The sequence below is a fragment of the Diadema antillarum genome, unplaced genomic scaffold (genome assembly GCF_040938485.1).
Source record: "Diadema antillarum isolate AM-2024a unplaced genomic scaffold, OU_Dant_1.0 seq00000368_RagTag, whole genome shotgun sequence".
Classification (NCBI taxonomy): domain Eukaryota; kingdom Metazoa; phylum Echinodermata; class Echinoidea; order Diadematoida; family Diadematidae; genus Diadema; species Diadema antillarum.
Genome location: NW_027271369.1, coordinates 1,344,582 through 1,365,539, shown reverse-complemented (window position 1 = coordinate 1,365,539; position 20,958 = coordinate 1,344,582). Strand labels below are relative to the sequence as shown.

General features: G+C 37.9%; 1 protein-coding gene across 1 annotated transcript in view; it reads right to left on the bottom strand.

The window, feature by feature from the left end:
- The window catches only part of LOC139731281 (phosphatidate cytidylyltransferase 2-like), a 29,872-nt gene extending 12,229 nt beyond the window's left edge, over positions 1–17,643 (bottom strand). The window contains exons 1-4 of the mRNA XM_071642168.1: positions 17,439–17,643; positions 2,383–2,498; positions 1,623–1,719; positions 185–364 (exon numbers count right to left, since the gene is read on the bottom strand). Coding sequence (XP_071498269.1) covers positions 185–364; positions 1,623–1,719; positions 2,383–2,498; positions 17,439–17,549 — 504 coding nt within the window. The 5' untranslated portion in view covers positions 17,550–17,643. The remainder of the gene's footprint in view (positions 1–184; positions 365–1,622; positions 1,720–2,382; positions 2,499–17,438) is intronic.
- Positions 17,644–20,958: the final 3,315 nt, after the last annotated feature.

Genomic DNA, 20,958 nt, shown 5'->3' with positions numbered 1-20,958 from the left:
CAAATATACAACTCCAGATTCCATATTAAGAAGTGAGTTGAGATTTGAAATTAGCAATCACTGTTCAAAGTAAGACAGTGAGTGTATCTAATTATGAATACTAATGTTTTATAGATGTGTGTACTTTGGCTATCAAACCAAGAAATCTTTGCTACCAAATAAGGAACCTTTAAATCAGCCTTACCAACTCTCTTCTGAGGACGATACCAAAGTAATCCTTGACGCTCTGCCCGTAGACGAAGTAGTTGGCACAGAGGAGGAAATACCAGCTGAGGGTGCGGAACCAGGGTAGGTTCTGGGTGCGGTAGACGGCATAACCAATGCTGATGATCTCTTTGAAGCACATCACCTCAATCAACAGGATCTATGGAATTCAAATCATCAAACTCAACATTTGGAAAATGTACTTGCTAAAAGTACATCTAAAATATTGTGACTTTGAAGTCAATGACAAATTTCACAGGATACAATTGCATTTTTGGAGAAACCATAAATGAAATTTCCTGTGTTGGGTCTAATATATCACACACAAAAAAAGAAGAAGAAATAAGACATCTTCAAGGGGTACACCTGAAATTATTTTTGTGTCATAAGTACAATAGAATAATCATGCTAATGGAGAATAGTAATAAAAGTTAATAGATGTTTAAGGAGAATGCATGTTTTTCTTTTTTGTCCATGACACATTTTCCCCTTTTTCTATATGATTGTGGAATGAGACCATGCTACATATATACAACTTTAACATTGCGCATATCATGCTAACAGCCTCCAGCGAGGCAATGCACATATTACAGTGATATTGATATACATCTGTATATGGAACAAATAAACTCTCTAATATTAAAATCACATTATGCTGGGCTAGCTTAATATCAATTTGTTTTAGATTCATTAGTTCAATATTTCCAACATCTTCCAGAGACTGGCAAGGTAATTTTTACAGCACAGAAATGACAACTTATGATGCATAACCACACCACACTGTGTGACATACCCACACGCAGGTAGTTTCAATGCAGGAAATATCTTCTTCTAGGAAACAGTATCTACAATTCATCTGCCTATGAAATCTTTTTTTTTTTCACAAGGTTGCCAGTATGTGCCCTTACAAATCAAAAATCCCTGTTCCTCCAAATTCTTTCATGAAAAGGGTAAGGGCTTGGTGCACTTTGGCCCTCCAAAGATTTATGCTTCAATAGCAATAGAGCAATTGTAGTAATGACAGGTGTGTGTCTGTAGATAGTACATATTTCAAAATGACATGTAAACATATCTCTGCCTCTACCGGTTCCATAACATTTGCTCATCACTGTTGACAATTGCTCCCATGAAATATCTGCATGCTACTCAAGCCTGAACATAAATTTTACCCACGAACATAACCCTAACCCTAATCCCAATCCACAAATCAAACTAAACCTAAAACCCTGTCAAAATCCTAACCCTAACCCCAAGTCCTTGGAGAAAATAAGACTGCAGCAATTGTCGCAGGAGCAAATGTCATGTCATCGCCTTCTTGCTTCAGGCCATTTTTTTTTCATCGTTCATCTTCCACTTCCACACCCGGGAAGAAAGACTTGCATAAAATATGAGAATTGTGATAAAAATCTCTTTCTCACCAGTCCTGTCAGACCCACAGGCCCCATGTAGATGACAACAGTGTAGAATATCACCATGGCGAACGACACGGCCCCACGGATCACCCAGTTCTGCCATCTGGTGATTCCAAAAATACACAAATATCCCTTATCAAAAAAAAAAAAAAAAAAAAAAAATGCATACCCTACAAACACACACATACACACATACACAAAATGCAGATATTCACAACACACAAAGTGACTATTTTAACAGACAATACATTTATGTTATGTTGCATCCAATACACATACATGTAGATATTCACAGCATTGATATTGTAGATGATACTTGGTCAAAGAAAATGAAAAACAAAATCAATTGCACAATATTTCAGAGATTAACACAAGATATTCTGATAACTGTTTTGACAGAGTTCATGACATCATGTCCATAGATAATGAAATTAAACAAAAATATGTACATTGTAATGTATTTCCTTAGAATCATGCTAAACAATATAAAGTAATGATGACATTTTCTTGGAACATATAATGATCCTTATTTTCTGGCCTGGAATATGAAAAAGACCCATCTTTTTATCGCATCAATGATTGTTACATTACACTTCACATGCCTACCTGGGAAAAAAAGCTCATCATCTCTTAATGTGTATGCATGCTACATCAAATTTCATATTTGAAGAGAAAATTTTCAGAAAGCATAATTATGTTTTTGTTGGCAGTTCTGCAACAGGATATGATCACAACAAGATTGGAAGAAGGATAATGTGTGGCTCACCTTGGTGGTAACCCTTTAAGAAAGAAAGGTATGTGGTCCTTTTGGGGAGGAATAGGAGGCTCCTTGATCTCGGGTAGTCCAATGTCCTCCGGAGGAATGCATCCTGCCACTGGTTTCTATGGCAACATGGAGGAAATGTATGCAGGGTGAGAATGCAGGTTGTTAAGGAAACACAAACATCCTTAAAGAAGCAGGAACATGGAATGCAAGGCATGTCTAATGTGTTGTTATAATCCAACTGAAAAAAAATCTGATAATGAATTGTAAAATGATCCTGCTTACTTCTTCATATATCACTCTTTCTTTCCCCTCTCTCTCCCTCTCTCTCTCTCTCTTTTTATTTTTATTTTTTTTTATTTTTTTGGTCTGCACAACTGAAGTCTGCACAATCTGTTATTGAGATTGAGATGTAAAGAAGAAAAAAAAAGTATAATTCTTCTGCCTACCACTACTTGGCAATACACTCACAGTTTTCATCCTTCTTAAATTGAACATGATAACCTGACACTATTTGTAGCTGGGTCAGAGTCATTACATTTCATTGATGCTCCCTATGATAACATTAACAGTCATCATGTAAAGAGTAACACAAAACAAATAAAAAAGAAATAGTAGAGTGAGATATTAGCATTACAGGACTGTATGCGTTTCTCCTGCACAGATCATCCTGAAGAAAGAACAGAACTTATGGTGTGTACAACACATACAATGTTCTACATGTATGTGTATGAAACTAGTGGACATCATTTGATGTGAAATGATTTAAAAGACAACGACTAGTAGGTATTGTAACAGCCATTCATTGGTTACGTCTCTGGGGAATGACAAAGAATATAATTATCTCTGCTGGTCATTCTAATTACCGAGGATCAAATTAACACTTTATCCCTCATGCATAGCGAGGGGGAGACTCGGCGTGTGAAGGAAGCCATAAATGTTAATAAGATGTCCCATCCGACAGACAGCTAAACATCAGCCTCTGCTGAGGCAGACAGGGTTGACAGACACTGCAGTCAAGCGTTAGTAAACAATGCAAGATTTTTTTTTTTCCCAAGCGGAAAAAAGATTCCTCAGCCAAGCCTTGACAATTTCCCAAAAATCTAAGCTGTGGATGATAATCAGATGTCATAGCTGAGCTAATGTAAACTGTCTCTCAATTTAAAGGGGAAATCCAGTCCAAATATACGTTAGTCTGGTATAAAAGAAAGAGTAAAATATTATGAGTTCAACGACCACAATTTTGACTGAAATCGGATGAAAAATAAGGAAGTTATGACATTAATGAAGTTTTGCTTTTTTTCAGGAAACAGGTCTTGGACGGTCGATATAAATATGCAAATGGCAAAGTGAGCATGTCACCCCCTCACAACTTACAGTACCATTATATAGTTTGTACATAAAATTGTGAAATTTCCAGTTTTTCATTCAAACGCAATTATGCCCGAGGCTCAAATCCTCATATATCTAACTGATCACTATTCTGAAGTTATTCAACCAGGAATAACATCATGTTTCAGAATTCAGTGACAGAAATATTGAATTTTCATCATTATTTTGTACACGATCAATGGAAAACTGTAAGGTTATGACATGGTTAGCTCACTCATTTGTATATTCATGTCCACTGTACAAGAACTGTTTTGCAGAAATTAGCAAAACTTCAAAATGTCATAACTTCCTTATTTTTCCTCTAATTTCAGTCAAATGTTTACTGTTGAACTCGTAAGATTTTACTCTTTTTTATCAGGTTAACTTATACTTGGACTGGATTTCCCCTTTAAGGATGAGGGAAGGGAATGCTCCAGGAACTTTCCAGTCATAGCAAAGTGGAAAGTGGATAGTGGAAAGTGGCATCTACATTATAGCCTCAACAATCCTGATGTGTATGATTTGTGTGTACACTTGTATGCATGTTTTACTGTACTGTATATGCCACATATTTTGCTGGGTTTTTATTTTTGCCAATTATAAGAGTCAGGCACTATTCGTGAATTTAACAACGACCCAAAATATTAAATCTGATCCATACATAAATGCGACATGTACATTCTGCCGTTCATTACTGTATTTCACAATCACGAATTTAACTACTTGAAGAATTACTGGGAAGTCCCAATTCCAAAAAATATGATTACTGAAATGAAAATATGTGGCATATACAGCATGTCTCATTATGTATACCCAGTACATAAATTGAATGTATTGTGATATAAGCCATGTTCAGACGTATTTCTATCCGGAGTAAAAATTTATGGCACGGTAATTGATATTTAAATTAATGCATATCCTACCACGACCCTTGTGTCCACACGACGGTCGTGGGAAGAAACTGCGACCAATTTATGTGTGAGGGTCGGTGTAACTTCCGGAAGTAGTAGCGCCGCGCACGTCGACCATGCGATTGTTTTTTTACCAGTGGCATTTGTCTTCTCCATTCTTGTTAATGGAAATTTCTGCATGAGCGCTTAGCTTCTTTGTCGCGATCGACTAGGTTAAAATTGCACGTGTACTCGCAAAATGTCAACATTGCAATTTGACCCAGGAAGTTTTGCTTAGATCGTAAGGTATGTAAGTTCATAGATACTCCGAGGGCTTGTCCGCACGGGCAATTTACTCCGACCGGCTAGTCGTGGTAGCGAGATACTCCTGAGAAAACTCAGGAGTATCTCGTTCGGAGGAAGAGGTCGTGGTAAGTTCCTCCGATCGGAGGAAGTTACCACGACCTTGTCCAAACGGGCACTACTCTGACCTATCCTCCGAAGTTACTCCGACCAAGCTTCCTCCGACCCTTACTCCGAAATTACTCCGACCAAAACTGCCTCCGTCTGAACACAGCTTTCAGCTACAGTATTTCATAATACACAGTGCACATTGCATAACCATTAGATGGTTACATTCTTCCCAGGCAAAAGCATCTTTTACTCCAAGACATACACAATGTACATGGATCTCTCCATAGTACATTGCATGTCAGCAGATCTATGACATTTGACCTAGGAATGGCTTAAATGAAAATGGTACATATCATATACCACTAATGGACATCCTGGCTTTATTCACCATTGATGGCAGCTTCTTCAGTACTGGCTCAACTCTCCCACAAGACCAGGCTGTAATAATCATTACCCCAGCACGGCATAGTATTCTTTTACACCTTTGGTATTATTAACTTTTATATTCCACATACTAAGAATGTTGCAATAGGATTGGTCCAGAGCTGATCACATGATGAAGCGTAGTTTTGCCCATCACATCACCTGAGAAGAAAAGTTCGTTACACTCTATGTTGATAGTCCCTTTTGTTTCGCTGATCTCCACACAGTCCACACAGTCCTAACGCAAGATGAGTACGCGCGAAATAAAAGTGCGTTGCACTGTGGACTATCATGTGACCTAGGTCACTTGATAGTACACAGTGCAACGCACTCTCACTTCGGTGCCGCGCTATGCGCGCAGCAAATTCATTGTTTTGTCATCTACGCGCACACGTAGCCTAAGCCCTAAGGATACCTAAAGACAGCCAAAACGGTTTCAGATGTGGAATAAAATGGGAATTTCTAGGACCCTAGATGTGGAATATAAAGCAAATAATCAACTTTTAGTTTCAGGCAATGAGACAAACTATCCCTTCCTCAACGATCTGAATGTGTACGCTATCTTTCCTCAGCTGCGCTTCGGAAAGGTAGCTACATCCAGATCACCTCGGAAGTGATAGTTTGTCCCATCACCTTCACCTATGTTGATTATTTGCTAAAACACATTATGTCCAAGAGTATTCACTCTGGGGTAGCAATCACATCTTTACATTGTGCATCGCTTTTAACCCAAATAAGAGTGTACAAGAAGGTTATGCACTGACATTTAAATACAAATGTATGAATATTTAAAAGTCTTTTTTTTTTCACTTACAAATTGTAGTACAAAATTAGCACATTAAAAAAAAAAAATGTTTCAGTCATTTTCATTACTGTGTAATTGAAAGTGTCTTATCTAGTAAAAACCAGATAATCAGCTTACGTTTATAGCTAATGTAGATTTGATTTCCTTTTCAGAATTATATTCATACTTCCTTAATTGTAAGCCCTGTCCATATGGTATGTAGATATGAAGTTAACCCGTTGAGGACGAGTCCCGAGTATACTCGAGCAGGTGTCTATGAGAAATGTGTGTTGTAGCAAAATCAAACCGTCCTCAACGGGTTAATCACACATGGTGCTGACAATCATACATGGATTCGCACAAGTTACTATAATTACAGCTATAATTGTAGATGTAATAGCTTTTCAATGCCAACATTTGGCATTTGTCCTTTATGCCCTGTTTTAAATTAGCAGACGCAAGGTTAAATACTTGCAATTAAATTGGAGTACTGGTAATGTCATGACACTTGTCACATCACATCAGCCCTAACTCCCACATACATCATGAGAAATATGCTGGTATCACTACACTGACTAAACCACCCTACATTGTAGGGTTGTAAAGATTATGCATCTGTAGTACATTATTGAACATATACTGTATAAGAATAAAACCATTGTTTGAGTTGGAATACAGCCAAGTTCTGTCCAAGAATATAATGTGATAACATGCATAACAGTGTAGAAAGACCATTTCCTAGAAATGTCTCACTACAAAGGCTCCACTGTTCATAGCAGTAAGATCAATTACCTTTCTCCTTCTCTCCATTTGTGTGTAATGTACACAATTTAGTACTTCAGATGCTGAATATTTTATGGGGGTTTCGTTTTCTTTTGGGTTTTTTTTTATTTTGCATGTCAAAAAACTAGACAATTTAACAACCTGCCAAAGTATCGCCCTCAAGTTACATCCTACTATACCGTACATGAGAGCGATGTACATACACTGTACAATGTACATGCAATAGGTGAGCAGCAGCTGTACACAGATGCCTTAACTGTATGTGCACGTTGTATGCATGCCAACATAATAGTTGCCTATGCTGAGTGCATGCAAGCAGTATGATGTTCGCGTTCCTGATCGCGAATTCAACCATCCGCGAAATTGTCTTACAGCTCCCGGGGCACGAACTACTACACCCGCGAAATACTTGGCATCTACAGTATAACTGAATGTGCAATGTATGCATATACCTCAGAAATTTTTTTCAGTGCATGAGACATTGTCCAGGTGCCTTTTATGAGACGCAATGAAAGCAATTAATCTTTCATTTCCATTCGCAAGATAAATTACTCACATTTTGTATTTTGACCATGTTTTATCCTATTGTGGTGTGAGACGTACCCTTCCCATTCATTTTCCAAAGGTCTTCTCCAATGTACCTTGAACATGTCAATGGGTTGAGTAATGGGAAGACTGATATTGTTGGCATAAATTGGGATGTTCACTGTAGAAGCATGTTCGCTGCGCCTTGAATAGCAGGGCATAAAATGTGCCTCATAATTCTTACAGCACAGAGCACAAGGTGAGACTAACACATGATTACAGGTACTGTACAACCTCTTAATGACACAGCATCAGTGTCTCTTATCTTTTCTTCAATCTATGTCTGGTATCTCACTAATCTCAGCTGTATACTATCAGAAGGGTGATGCACTGCAAGCAGTTTGCATAATCCTGATTTTGCTATCAACGAACGAACGGTCATTTCAAAGGGTTTACTTAGACTGTCTTCTGTCTATAGATGGAACAAGGTGCGTCAAAGACTGGGGCACAATGACGTACTCATTTTCTACACGCTGGCTTAGCATGCTGGCTCATACTAAAGCAGCAAGCGCTATCTACAATTTGTACAACCATGTATAGAACCTCAGTGTACAAAACAAAATTTATGCTAAGGTAAAACCTTGTACAACTGTACCTTTGAACTACAAGCAGGCTGACATGCTGTACAATGTACTTGGCAGTTTGTCAAAGTAGTAATTTGTTGAGTGTACTGCACAAAATTGTCACATGAAATTTATAATTTGCTATCCAGCAGAACCCCATTGTTATAGAAACAGCAAGTGACATGAAATAACAACTTTCATGATAGAATTTTTCACAAAAAACTGTTAACTGCAAATTGTAATTTACATCATTTCTTCCTTTTTTTTGGGGGGGGGGGAGGGGACACAGCATAAAGTAGATTGGATACTTTAAAATACATTACGCTTTCTGTTTACAAGGCAGAGTAACGGTATTCAATACTCAATACAACCTGTACAATTATGGATACTGGGGTATAGGGCCTACATGTCTATGAAATTTTACGCCATGTACAGATACACTGCATCCTTGATCTCTTGTAATACATACACTGCAACCCACAATATACTTGCACATTGGATAATTTTCCTTCATGAGTGCATCAACCATCGTACACTGTACAATGTAGGCCCTACATTGTACAAATCTGTATACTGAAGAACAGATTTTGAGCTCACAACATTCATTTTCATATTCACACAATGAATGAAAATTACTCTATTCATGTAATTTGACTCTCTCCTATGAAAGTATCAACTACATGTATACACAACATCGTGATAAAACAGTTTGAAAGAAATGTCTAATCTGTGCTGCAATTAAACGACCATGCATCAGCATCATTATCGGTGTTAAATAGAGACTCCCCACTGTGGTGTGGTATGAAGTGTTTGGGGTGGAATTCTGCTTGAAAGAGTCACATGTCATCACATGACGTCAAAGCCAAGACAAGGCCAGTGTACTGGCCCCGCCCCCTTATTATACAGCAGGAGGTATGCACAATACCAACAGCAGAAACCATAGGAGCCTGAACTTGAGATTGTCTCAGTGCTGATGGAAATACATTGATACACTGCTGGGTATGCCAAGAATGGCACATTTGCTAATGTATCTATTAATAGTGTGCAGGGTTTTAACACTACGGCAAAACAAAGGAGATGCTCAATTTGAATGCACTGCCTATTATAGGGGATTTTGAAACCCCCGAGACCATACACAGAAGTCATCTAGTATAGGAGCAGCGGATTACTGGAGAACCAGAAATGTTCGCTTGCATTTTAATTTCACAAGTCCTGCAAGAGCCAAGATTTGCGATTTAAAGTTCTTTTACACTATATTTACAAGTACAAACATGCATCAAGAATGCCAGTGGAAATTTGCAAAAAACTTCATACCGCGAAAAAGACCGTCGGCTCGAAATCGCACAAATTTGATGTCAAGAAGGTACAATGTATCTTGCTTAATACAGTAACCTGTGACATTTACCTCAGCTGCCATCGATACATTACAACGGGTAATTTTATGTACTACCTATGTTGTATTATTGTATACAGTCTGTGAATACACAGTACACTGCTAGCACATGAGTGGAAGAGCTTCTAAACATTGTACACAATCATGAACCTTGTACAGTTTATAGTTGATACAATGTAGAACCTCTTGGGTTTCCATTCTGTGAATAGCAGATACTGCATGCATTTACATCATTCGTACATGTATATGCACACATGTATACACATATATCATACACACACAGACATACAAACACTGTACATACATTGTACAATGTACATGTACATATTGTATTTTAAGTGTGTAAAATCATCTTGATTTCATTTCCAGGAAATTATTTCCAAAATGATACCTGAATTAAAACTACAGTGTACACAGACAACAGCCTTGGTCTTCCAAATGAACCAAATATTCAACAAGCTACATGTAAGCTCGGTTTTAAGTATAGTATGTAGGTTCTATTATATTTCTTTAGCATTTATAAACTTCAGATTACAAGTTTCACAGACAGACCACCATGTGTACATACAACATGTTTGTTTGTAATATTTTAGTGTGCACCCTAGCCGGATATCCTTAGTTATATCTAATGTATTTTTCATTGTGAAATATGAAAATAAAATCAAGATCGAAAATGATTTTGAGATACATCAGCAGGGAATAATTTTCCTGGTATCGCATCGCAATTTGTTATGCATTTTTACGACACTGCTACACAAACTAACTCTTGTGTAGCAGTTTTCTTCCATAGAAGTGTACAGGATACCATGTAAAATATTGTTCGTCAGCTGAAATTGCTAATCAAATGTGAGTTGGAAAATTATTCCCTGCATCAGTGATGAATTCCTTAGGTACAATGTACAAGCTTGGACATGAAATCATATATCACGTACCAGTATTGTACTGCAAACACACATTGTGCTTTTCCACACATGTACAGAGCTCTGTACTGTACTCTATGCACAATCAACATTCCATCTCTCTTCTCTTCAAGGTTCGCTGGTATTTTTAGAATGAAGAAAAAGTGCTACAACCCGAGTAAAGTGTATACTAGCCATGAAATGGTCTGGACCAATGTGAACTGGCTGACAAGTGAGCACTGTACAATGTACAACTGTAGGGAGCAGCTGAGACTGCCATATATCAACATACACAAGTGTAATAACCTCAAACTTCAATACTACTATTACTAGGAAAGTCTACAGTATACGGATATAACATAATGATAATTATTGTCCCAGCACATGCAATAGCATGAGTACAGTGTACATTCAGCATCAAATCAGTGTGTCTTCATACAATAAAGGAATTTACATTCGTTTTTTTTCCCACTATTTTCATATTTTCTTGATTCACCATAATTTAACACAACACAAACCATGAAAGAACCAAGCAATACAAAGTAGACAGAAAGAAGCCAATCAGTCAGCTCATTAATTCATGCATGTGTAGGAGTTTTGGAAGAAAAAAAAAAGACCAAACGGTGTGTATTATCATACCTCCACAATCGTTATAATACTTGATAGCATCTGGGTAGATACAACGCATAAATGACGGATGTCTCTGTCTTATCTGTCCATTAATATACCAATAACCATGGACCTAACAGAAAGGTCCATGCAATAACCAACTCCAACATTTCAGTGCTATAAATAGCACTATGTCTGTATATTATAGAATAGAATGCCCGAAGGTTTGAATACCCAAGCAATGTTTACACTGTAAAGTGTAATCTGCATGCATGGGCCCCAAGTCTGACCCACTGTACGCATAATAGGTTCTCAATAATTTGCAATAGGCTATTCGCAAAGTGTAATAATTCAGTGGAATGCAAACTGCATATTAAGTGTTGTTCTTGATGTATTTACCAGAAATGTTGTACCTTGTAATGTGGATTCAGTGAATGTAGAAATATTAGCAGAACACATAAACGTAAAGTTTGAGGAATATTTGCAGACAAGGTGTTGAAATGTTATGAAGTTTTGTTTAAATCCATAATATGAGTCGTCAAGGATGTGTCAGCTCATTTAGGAGACTACATTTTATTTTTTCTCCCATAGCCATTCGGGGCAAAACTGGTTTTGACAACACTGAACTGAGCATTAGCACTGTACATCTACTTGCATTCATGCAACATATGCCATATATAAGTATCATCACTCTGACCAGGCACATCCATTGTACCAGGGTACAATGTAATCTGGACCCTTGATTTTCACTAAGGTTTTATATGTCACAGTGTAACATGAGTGAGCTTTGTACATGTGTACAATTGTATGTGTGTGTTATACATGTACTGTATATTACATAAACTGTACATGTACGTTATGAGTGAAGAAAATGACACTTGCAGTCCAAAGTAGGTGTAAAAAAAAATGTCTATATCTGGCCTCTTTGCTTTAATAGCTGTACACTGTATAAGAATGATAACTGGTCAAATCAAGCTACAAAAATCTACACCCAGGTACACACATTGTACATTGTGAAAAGGACTGCCAGTACATGTATGAGAGAAGATAACAAATGAGGGAGGCGAATACCAAGCATTACAACCCATTATCACTATATCAGTGATGTGTATGGCATTAGCTAATGTGTTTTTCCTATACACGTGTACAGTACATATCTCTCCATGCCCATCACAGTGGAGTGTGATATTCCTCTTGTGACTTTTCTTTCCTACTTCTTTTTTCATGCTTGATTCTAAAGATTGAAAGCATAATATACATTTACTGTACCCACAAGAGAGCACATTCAAAGATTGAGCTACTAAACTCTAAAAATAGCGTATGTGAGATAAATGCATGATGCATCAAATTTGTTTCCTGTTTTAAGTTAATGCTTTTGCCACTGAATTTTCCTCAAGTGTTTCCTATCAAACCTACCATGTTACACTTGATGTGTACATGTTTGAGACTCTGAAACTGTGCAGTTTTGTGAATGCTTTGCTATTAAACTCTGGCTTTAAACAAAAGCACCATTTTCTTTCAGTTGGGTTCCACAATTCAAAAAACAGATTTCATCTTCATAGTAATTGTGTTCAAAATCTTGTTTTTCATTTCAAATGTACTTCAGTATCAACAACAATTTGAGCAGTCATCTTAACAAGGTCTAATGTGTACAAAGTATGTTTGTAGATACTGTTTCTGCAATTTTGCAAGCCAACTGATACTCACACAATGTAACAACTCGCAAAAACATTGTTGCCTATTACTCAAATGAGCTGTCATTTTTGGAATGCATGGAGGGAAATCAGTACCCTAAATTCCTGGAAAGAAATAATGTTTATTTCTCTTTCCATCATTCTGACTCTTGATCACGAAGTCAATTTCTCATGAAATTGTCTGACAAGTTCCAAATTGCAAAATGATATCGTCGCTGGGGTGACAAGACCTCGTATATCTACAAAATGTCAAATGTTCAGGAGAGCAAAAAAACGTGGCAGCCAAAGTACTGTATCCAATGGGATAGACATTCCTTTGACATGACGTGGTAGCTTCATTTTGGGGATTTGAAGAACATCTAGGATTTGGACAGGACATCACTTTACTGATTATTTTACCATTAACCCCAAAAAGTCACTTTCACCAAAATTACAGTTTACAGTTACAAGGTCTTGTCAACCCAGCGACGATATACTGGTGATGTACACTGTATGGCTTACCCTTGTACACAGTTTAACTCATGTGAGACCTCATCATGTTTGCAGCAATGTTTTGTACATTGATTTGTATACACTTCAACACACAATGATTCTTTCTCACACAGCCATTCCCATTGAACAGAATATACTTGTGTGAACCAGTACAATTAGAGGCTTCCAGATACAGTGCACTAAAAGGCACTGTATTGTTGTACAGTATATTTTCCTCTCTACAGGACATGCAACGATAAACACTAGAGACCCGTCCTGGATGGGTAGCCTCATCAACGGTTGAATGAACCAGGGAGGTGGAAAGCCCACCTCCCTGAATGAACCAATGGAGCATCTGTGGAAATTCAACGGTAACAGCTGCACGGCTAGCCCTGCAGAATGAGCTGGGAGGTATGAAAATTTAAGCCGGTCAAACCCACATCTGTGCAGGTTCATAAAGAGATACCTGCCTGTTAACGACAATACCAAAATGTCATTCTAATTAGCCAAGTCTTCTTTATCAATATGGGTAAAAATGATTCCAAGTATGCTCTGTTACTAGCCATTTGAAAGTGCTCATACCTTACATTCTGAAAAAAAGGAAAAAAAAAAAAAGAGGAACACGCATTGGAAAGCAGAAAGTCATACAATATTATTACCATAAAATGGAAAGGACCTATTGTACTGTGAAACTTCAGCTGACACTACAGGTCATCACAGCTGATTAAATTTGTTGGAGTGTTGAATGGACAGGTTTTCTCAGGAACTTCGTTTTTTTTTTAAAGAAAAAAAAACTGTCCATTCCAATCTGTCGGAATGGACGGGTTTTTTTGTTTGTTTTTTTCTTCTTAGGATCCCCCTCTAAGATAATAACATTCCAATAACTGTATCTCATATACAAAATTGTAGTAATTCATTAATCACATTTTGTTTCATCATAAATATTTTTGTGTACTTGAATTTTTTCCTTTTTTTTGTTAGCTATTTTGACACACTTTCAGCCTTTGGCTGCATTGACATTGTTATCAGTACATCATTTCAATCGATCAATCAGAATATGCAGTTGTAAGCATGCTGCATTGTGCATGATGCTTAACAAGAGATCAACAATAAAACTACAGACCTGCACGTACAGAGCACTGTATAATGACTCACACACAAGAATACATAATTCAGTATGTATTCACTCATCTATCACAGGTACAGTGTACAAACTTTGACAGTGGACAGATGTACATTACACCTACAATGTACGCAACACTGCTCACTCTTGTGTGCACGCATCTAATGTACATGTACAAACACTATGATATCGGTAGATTGTACACATGATGACAGTTGACAAGCAGTAGCATTTCAACCATCAGTTGGAGCTGTAGGTCTTCCTACTCATTATCCCTACTCATTGTGCCACAAGCTCATAAGTCTAGGGGTAACTGATCATTTCTATAATTAGTATGCTAGTCCATTCCTATGGAATAAACTCCTACAAGACAAAGATAAACATACATGCATTAAAAACTTACCACTGGGAACATGGGTATTTGAAATAATTCTCCTACAAAGTATCTTTGAAAGGCAAATACTTTAAAAATGCTAAATTTCAAATGTTCATTTCCCAATTCATAAAGATATTAACCACTGGAGGATAATTGGTTCCCCACCTTCCTTTCGGTAAATTTTAAAAGTAAAATCTCAGTTTTGCGGTGAAAGTTGATGTTGGTACACAAGTACTGCAATCATGTTATCACCAAAACAATGAACATGGCAGAGAGGGTTTGTCTGTTTGTTTGTGCTCTTATTGGGGGTGGGGGGGGGGGGGGGTGGGGGTTAACTACAACTAAATGACTTCTGAGTAGATGTTCCTCATGCTTATTGTTGTCGTTGTTTTGGTTGTTTTTTTCAGAATTCCTAAAAAACCCACTTTAGTCAAACGTGTATAAACACAAGCAGATTTATGTTAAATACAATAGTGCATGGATGGTACAGGGTTGTGTTTGGAATACAGCACATCTTTAACTTACTGACTTTTTATACTTTTTAATGTTATTACCTCCACCAAGGAGGTGTGCAAAGTGAAACTCAATAGACTGAGAACAGATTGGATGAAACTTACAGAAAAAGTTTACAATGACACAAGGAACAGATGATTAAATTTTGGTAGTGATCCAAGAATTTTAATGAATTTTTAAAGGACTTTTGGTCTTTAGGTGGATAGGGTCAATGAACTTGGGCATTCAAGCTGTGCGTATTTGAGGTTTGCATACATGCACTAAGTAAAGTACTGTTTACATGTGCTCTGCTTGGGCAAGGGGCTGCGATGATGCTGATGATGTAAGCACAAGGCTTCTATATTGGGAAATTGTGTGATTTTTAGCATACATGTTAACGCAGCACAGTGTATAATTGTAAACGTAGAAATCACTGATCGCTATGGAAGAACAAGATCAATGGTAGAAATGAGCGGCTTGGCGGAGGTCTGTGCTCTCAGAGTATTTTTCTAGTATTGTTAATACTAACACACAGCTATACTATTATATAGCCCGACCAGACACCATGCGAAACGACATTTGTATACAGCGACAGGGCTGTGTACTGTATAGACATTGTACCACACAGCTACAAAACAGAGACAAGCAGTTGAGTGAGACAATATGACTGGAAGGCCAGATCCCCATTAAAAATGTACTCTGCTTTTATCACTCACAAAAGTCAGGAGTCTTTGTGGAATTATCTCATTTTCATTATTTGACATCACAGAGCCAATGCAATAATGGTTACACTGTAAGTGCAAGCAATAACCAAAAGCTAAAGGCCTGGCAAAATAAATAGGGGGGGGGGGGGGGAGGTTACCCCGGGGCGCTCCTTGTACACAGATACATTTGTATACTGTGGGAGCGCCCCGAGTCAAAAGAGTGCTATCTCTGTACGTTGAAAAAGAAACACAAATTTTCACGCCACTATAAGTTTCGTATTTTACCAGCAAAAGACTTACCGTACTTTTATAATATACATGTTTCTTTCCTTTACGTTCAATTGTTAATTTCCACATTGATCCCATGTAGTCTTGAAAAGACGTTTTTCTACGAGTTCATTTCCATCCCTCCCGTTAATACTTCGGCTTTCGATGCAACCTTTGTGTGGCACTTTGCGCATTGGCGATATGAATAACGCATGAGTTGCGATGATTTTAGCCTTTGAACTAGGCCCTTTTGCTGCGCGCTGCATAGTGGCGAGCGAAAGGGTTCGAGTGAAATGCGGCTGTACCGGAACGACCCACAACACATACAGAGCTCAGCGATCCTATACGATCGCTTTGAGTTTTGATACCTGACATCATTTTTTGTCACCTCAAACTCATTAGATGTAATTTTCATTAATGACACTACATAGCTATGTTATTGATATTGACAAACACATTTCACAACCTATCAAAAATGAAGATTATAATTTATATATGCAGCATGTGCGAACGGTCCATCTGATAATCGGGAGTTCACCCGATCGGACCGTGCGTGCTGCTACCAAAGAACGCACGCACGCAGTAGATCGCTGCACTTCCAGCCACACACGAGCATGCATAATTTGCATTTGCTGGGTGGTCAACGTGCCATTTTGAATTGTGCAACGATGAACCCCCGACAGTCGGGGATTGCGCTAGACAGTGCCATTTTTTTGTTCAATGGACTTATCGTGAGGGCTCTCTTGGACTTATGTACCTTCTGTAATATAAATTATAAGCATGCACTTTACACGAGTAATGTACAAATGTCTATAAGTAATGTATCAATTGTTTTGTAGTTGTGTTGTGGATCCCCACTTTTGATGGCGAGGCCCCGTCTGTCGCAGTAATAGTCTAACTCATAACTGCAAAGAATGCTGAACTGTCCACACACACTCTTGTCTCTTGTTACTTGATCATGATTCTTGCTCAATGCCCTCAAGTTCACCTCCATACACACAACACCTGACATTTATTTTGCTCCTTAAATTGTGTACTACACTATACTATAAAAATTTACGAGAGCTCTAACACCGTTACTTAGTATGGCTGCAAATGCCAGCGAGAAGTACGATGCGGTTCTCGTTGCCTGTGCTGCGTGCGGCAGCCACGGACAAGTATCCCCGCCTACTCCGCCATAGGCATAGCGTCACTGAAACCTTACGAGTCCGTACGTACCTCCTCTTCACCGTCGGTTTTGGCTGGTTTCTCTTCAACTTTCTCCGCTGCCTGCGTCGAATTTTCGGCCTTTTGGACCTGATCCCCTTCTCTCTGACGCAGTTCACTCATTTTTAAAGGATGACAGCCAACACAGTTGCTCAACTGACGAAATATTGGCGCAAGATACAGGTACAATGGACGCACAAAGCTACCAGACAGTGGACAGCAGCCTCGACCTGCGTACACAATATGTACGTAGCTAGCTATAAATGCTAGCTGTGTGATGTGTACTTTATCAGTGATCTCGTACTGTACTGCATGCGGCACTGCACTTCACTGCTACATCACACACGATCAGTTGCAAGTTGCAAAATAGTTCTAGCGCCCTCTTTTGCTTCCTCGCCCACACTTTCAAAGCCAGACGGAGGGAAAGGGGTCCTCGTACTGCATAATCTGTGAATGTTTTATCCAAATTTATAAATTATCCATTATAAGTCGCGGAAATCAATGACAACTCTTGCTTGATGAAACGGGGCTCAGTTTTATATTTCTTTTATCTATCATTTGCTAAACTGTATGTGAAAGTCTGCTTGCTGCTATCAGTGTCACGGTGGTGTGTGGCTAAAAGAAACTCACATTTACAATACCTTCGTGTGAGATTTTAAGATCAAGTTACTGAAATTGAAGAGTTGCTCTCAAATGAAGATGTTCCTTATGAAGAAAACATCGCCTGTCATTTCGCTCCAGAATCTTCGGAAGGGGATGAACATAGACCCCCTTTGGTCAAAACAAGCAAAGCCCCAAATCGTCCCTCTACTCCGGTGCCACGCTGGTACCATTAACTAATGATGAAATTCGATGATTTAGACGAATGAACGATCGAGAGGTCTTAAGGTCTTAGGGAACAGCGATGTCAAACTTTTAAAATACCCACCTGCCAGACAACTCGGTGTCCATGTTTAAGGTACTCCTGTACTTCCGTCTTTCCTCTCTCCTCCATTCCTTGTCTCTAATTGATCTCTCTTTCCTCTTCTTCCTCTGTCTGTCTCTCCCAGCATCTCTCCTTTTCTCTCTATTAAATGTCTTCCTACTCTAACAGTTCTGGCTGGAACTTATTTTTCTAAACCACGAATTTGTCGTTAAGTACACTTATTGCTAATGCTTTGCTACACTTTTAAGTGATATATAATTATGCTTCATATCCAACGATAGGTGATCAACCTCAATCAAATGATAGCTTAAAGTTGCCTAAATCATTGTCGAGGCTAAAGAAAATTTGACAATGATAGCTTTGCATTGTCACATTTTTTCCCCGGATATAATCTGGTATTATACCACCTTGTCATAGATTATGCAGTTCACGTTAGGAGATTATACGGACATGTGCTATTTGAAGGTGTTGGTATTTGATATGTGATAGGCCTACTAAGATTATGTAACTGTTTGATGGCTTTAACACCCATTTCTTTTCTTTTTTTCGGTACCGTGTGAATTTGTTTTTGATTTGTTTGTGTTGTTCTTATGGATGTAGTTTCGTATTCTTTGTTTTTTCTGTCTTATTGATTCGCCCTTTGTTTTTCTAAATTGTATTGTATGTTGTATGCTGTTGCTGTTGTTGTTGTTGTTGTGGTTGTTGTTGTTGCCGTCGTCGTCGTCGTCGTCGTCGTTGTCGTTTTGCGGGTGCGGGTGGTAGAGTCGGTATATTATGCAAAATGTATCTGCCTAAATGTGAAAAACAAGGAGACCTTGTAAACCGCTGATAATTAAATCAGACGTCTGACCAAAAATGAAGCTGTGTATAACCATCACGAAATAATCATTATGGTCAAGGCACTGACCGCAGAGAATGCCCATCCCTAAAAATGTCGCAAGAATGGTCCAAATATCAACGCATCGATCTGCAAGAATATAACGTTACAAGGTTCGGGATTAACAGCTAATTCAGAATTATCGAACGACTTTTACATGATCATTGCCTGCAACGAACGCAAATTTTGATCTCGAGTCCTCTCGACAGTCAAATTTATGATCAAAATTGACCTCAATACGCATAATAACATTTGCAAACAACAGAGCTATCGACGTTTCATCAGAATAGAATATTCTGTAAGGCAGTCACGGAACTACAAGTGTCAAGTCCTTTATCGTGAACATCTATATACTTTATGCACACTGACATAACTCATTATTTCGACGTCAGTAATTATACCACATACGTTTCCGATTGGCTTGCACAGTAATTCTCTATCAGATTTCCTGTTTGACATGGAATCCAAAACACATGTCAAATCCTGAACTTTTGATATCTATAGAATTGTATTAACTCCACAGTGATGACTGAAGGAAGGAGGGGTGTACATTTGCCAGTTACCAAAACGAAACTATATAAAATATGTAAAGTTGTTAAAATAATGCCGTTGCATTTTTAATCATGTCCACACAGGCGACTCCCGTTAGAACGTATAAATCGTCCTCACCGTACCAGCAGTTTTCTTTATTAATATTATATAATCGAAATTTCGTTATATCCGAACAAAAATGAATATAAAGATAATTATCAGGATAATAGTTTTGGGCCCTGAATTTTACTTTGTTATATCCAAAAATTTCGTTATAACCGTGTTGGTTATAACGGAAGTGCACTGTCACTGACTGTAATAAGATTATGTGGAGCCTTTATTCTCCAACTTTTATCATGTCTGATTGTAATTCAAATTCTACCGCAAGATGTTTGTTTAATTGTATTTTATCATAACACTTTTGATCAGAGATAAATATTGCTGGAAATTATAGTGAGATTGTTTGATTTTCAAGATACATACTAGAGTTGGTGCAATGAAAAGATGGTGCAGAAGCGGACGAGACAAGATTTGTAACCTCTTACGTAAGCTTTTATTACTTCTCAATCTAACAGCGATGCGTAAATCAATCAAATCAATTTTCTCTGGTGCAACACGAATATCAATTTTGGTAGTGTTCAAGTAAAATGTAAGACACTCAACATGCACTGCGTCATATAGCCAGGATACTTCCGTGATAGCATTTACATTATCAACATCAAGCGGTTATCATGACACACAACTTTTGTAACATGCACCACATAAAATGAATGAATACAAGAACAATATGGAATACACTCCAATAATGAACAAGGTTAAGTCGAACTTGAGATATCTACCACGCCATACGATGACGATTGCTAAGCAAAGAGCGGAAGATGTGCAAAAGTGTAAAACTATCATGTTGTATTGATATCAAATTCTTAGTCGTAAGAGGCAAATACATGTATAGCCAGGAACGTCTTCTGAAAAAGCTGTCAGGTTTTCCCCTTTTCTTAATATATTTTGGAATATCTGATTACTTAGCACATATAAAGTTTTTATAAAAGCTAACTGGTGGACCAGCCATCTAGTTAAACAAATCTACGAAATTCTAATAGAGATATCAACTGTTATAAAAATATTGCTAAGGCTATGAAACTGTGAGACTATAAGTTTAAGTGATTCAGTATTGTGTCATGTCTGGTAAACTCACTTTT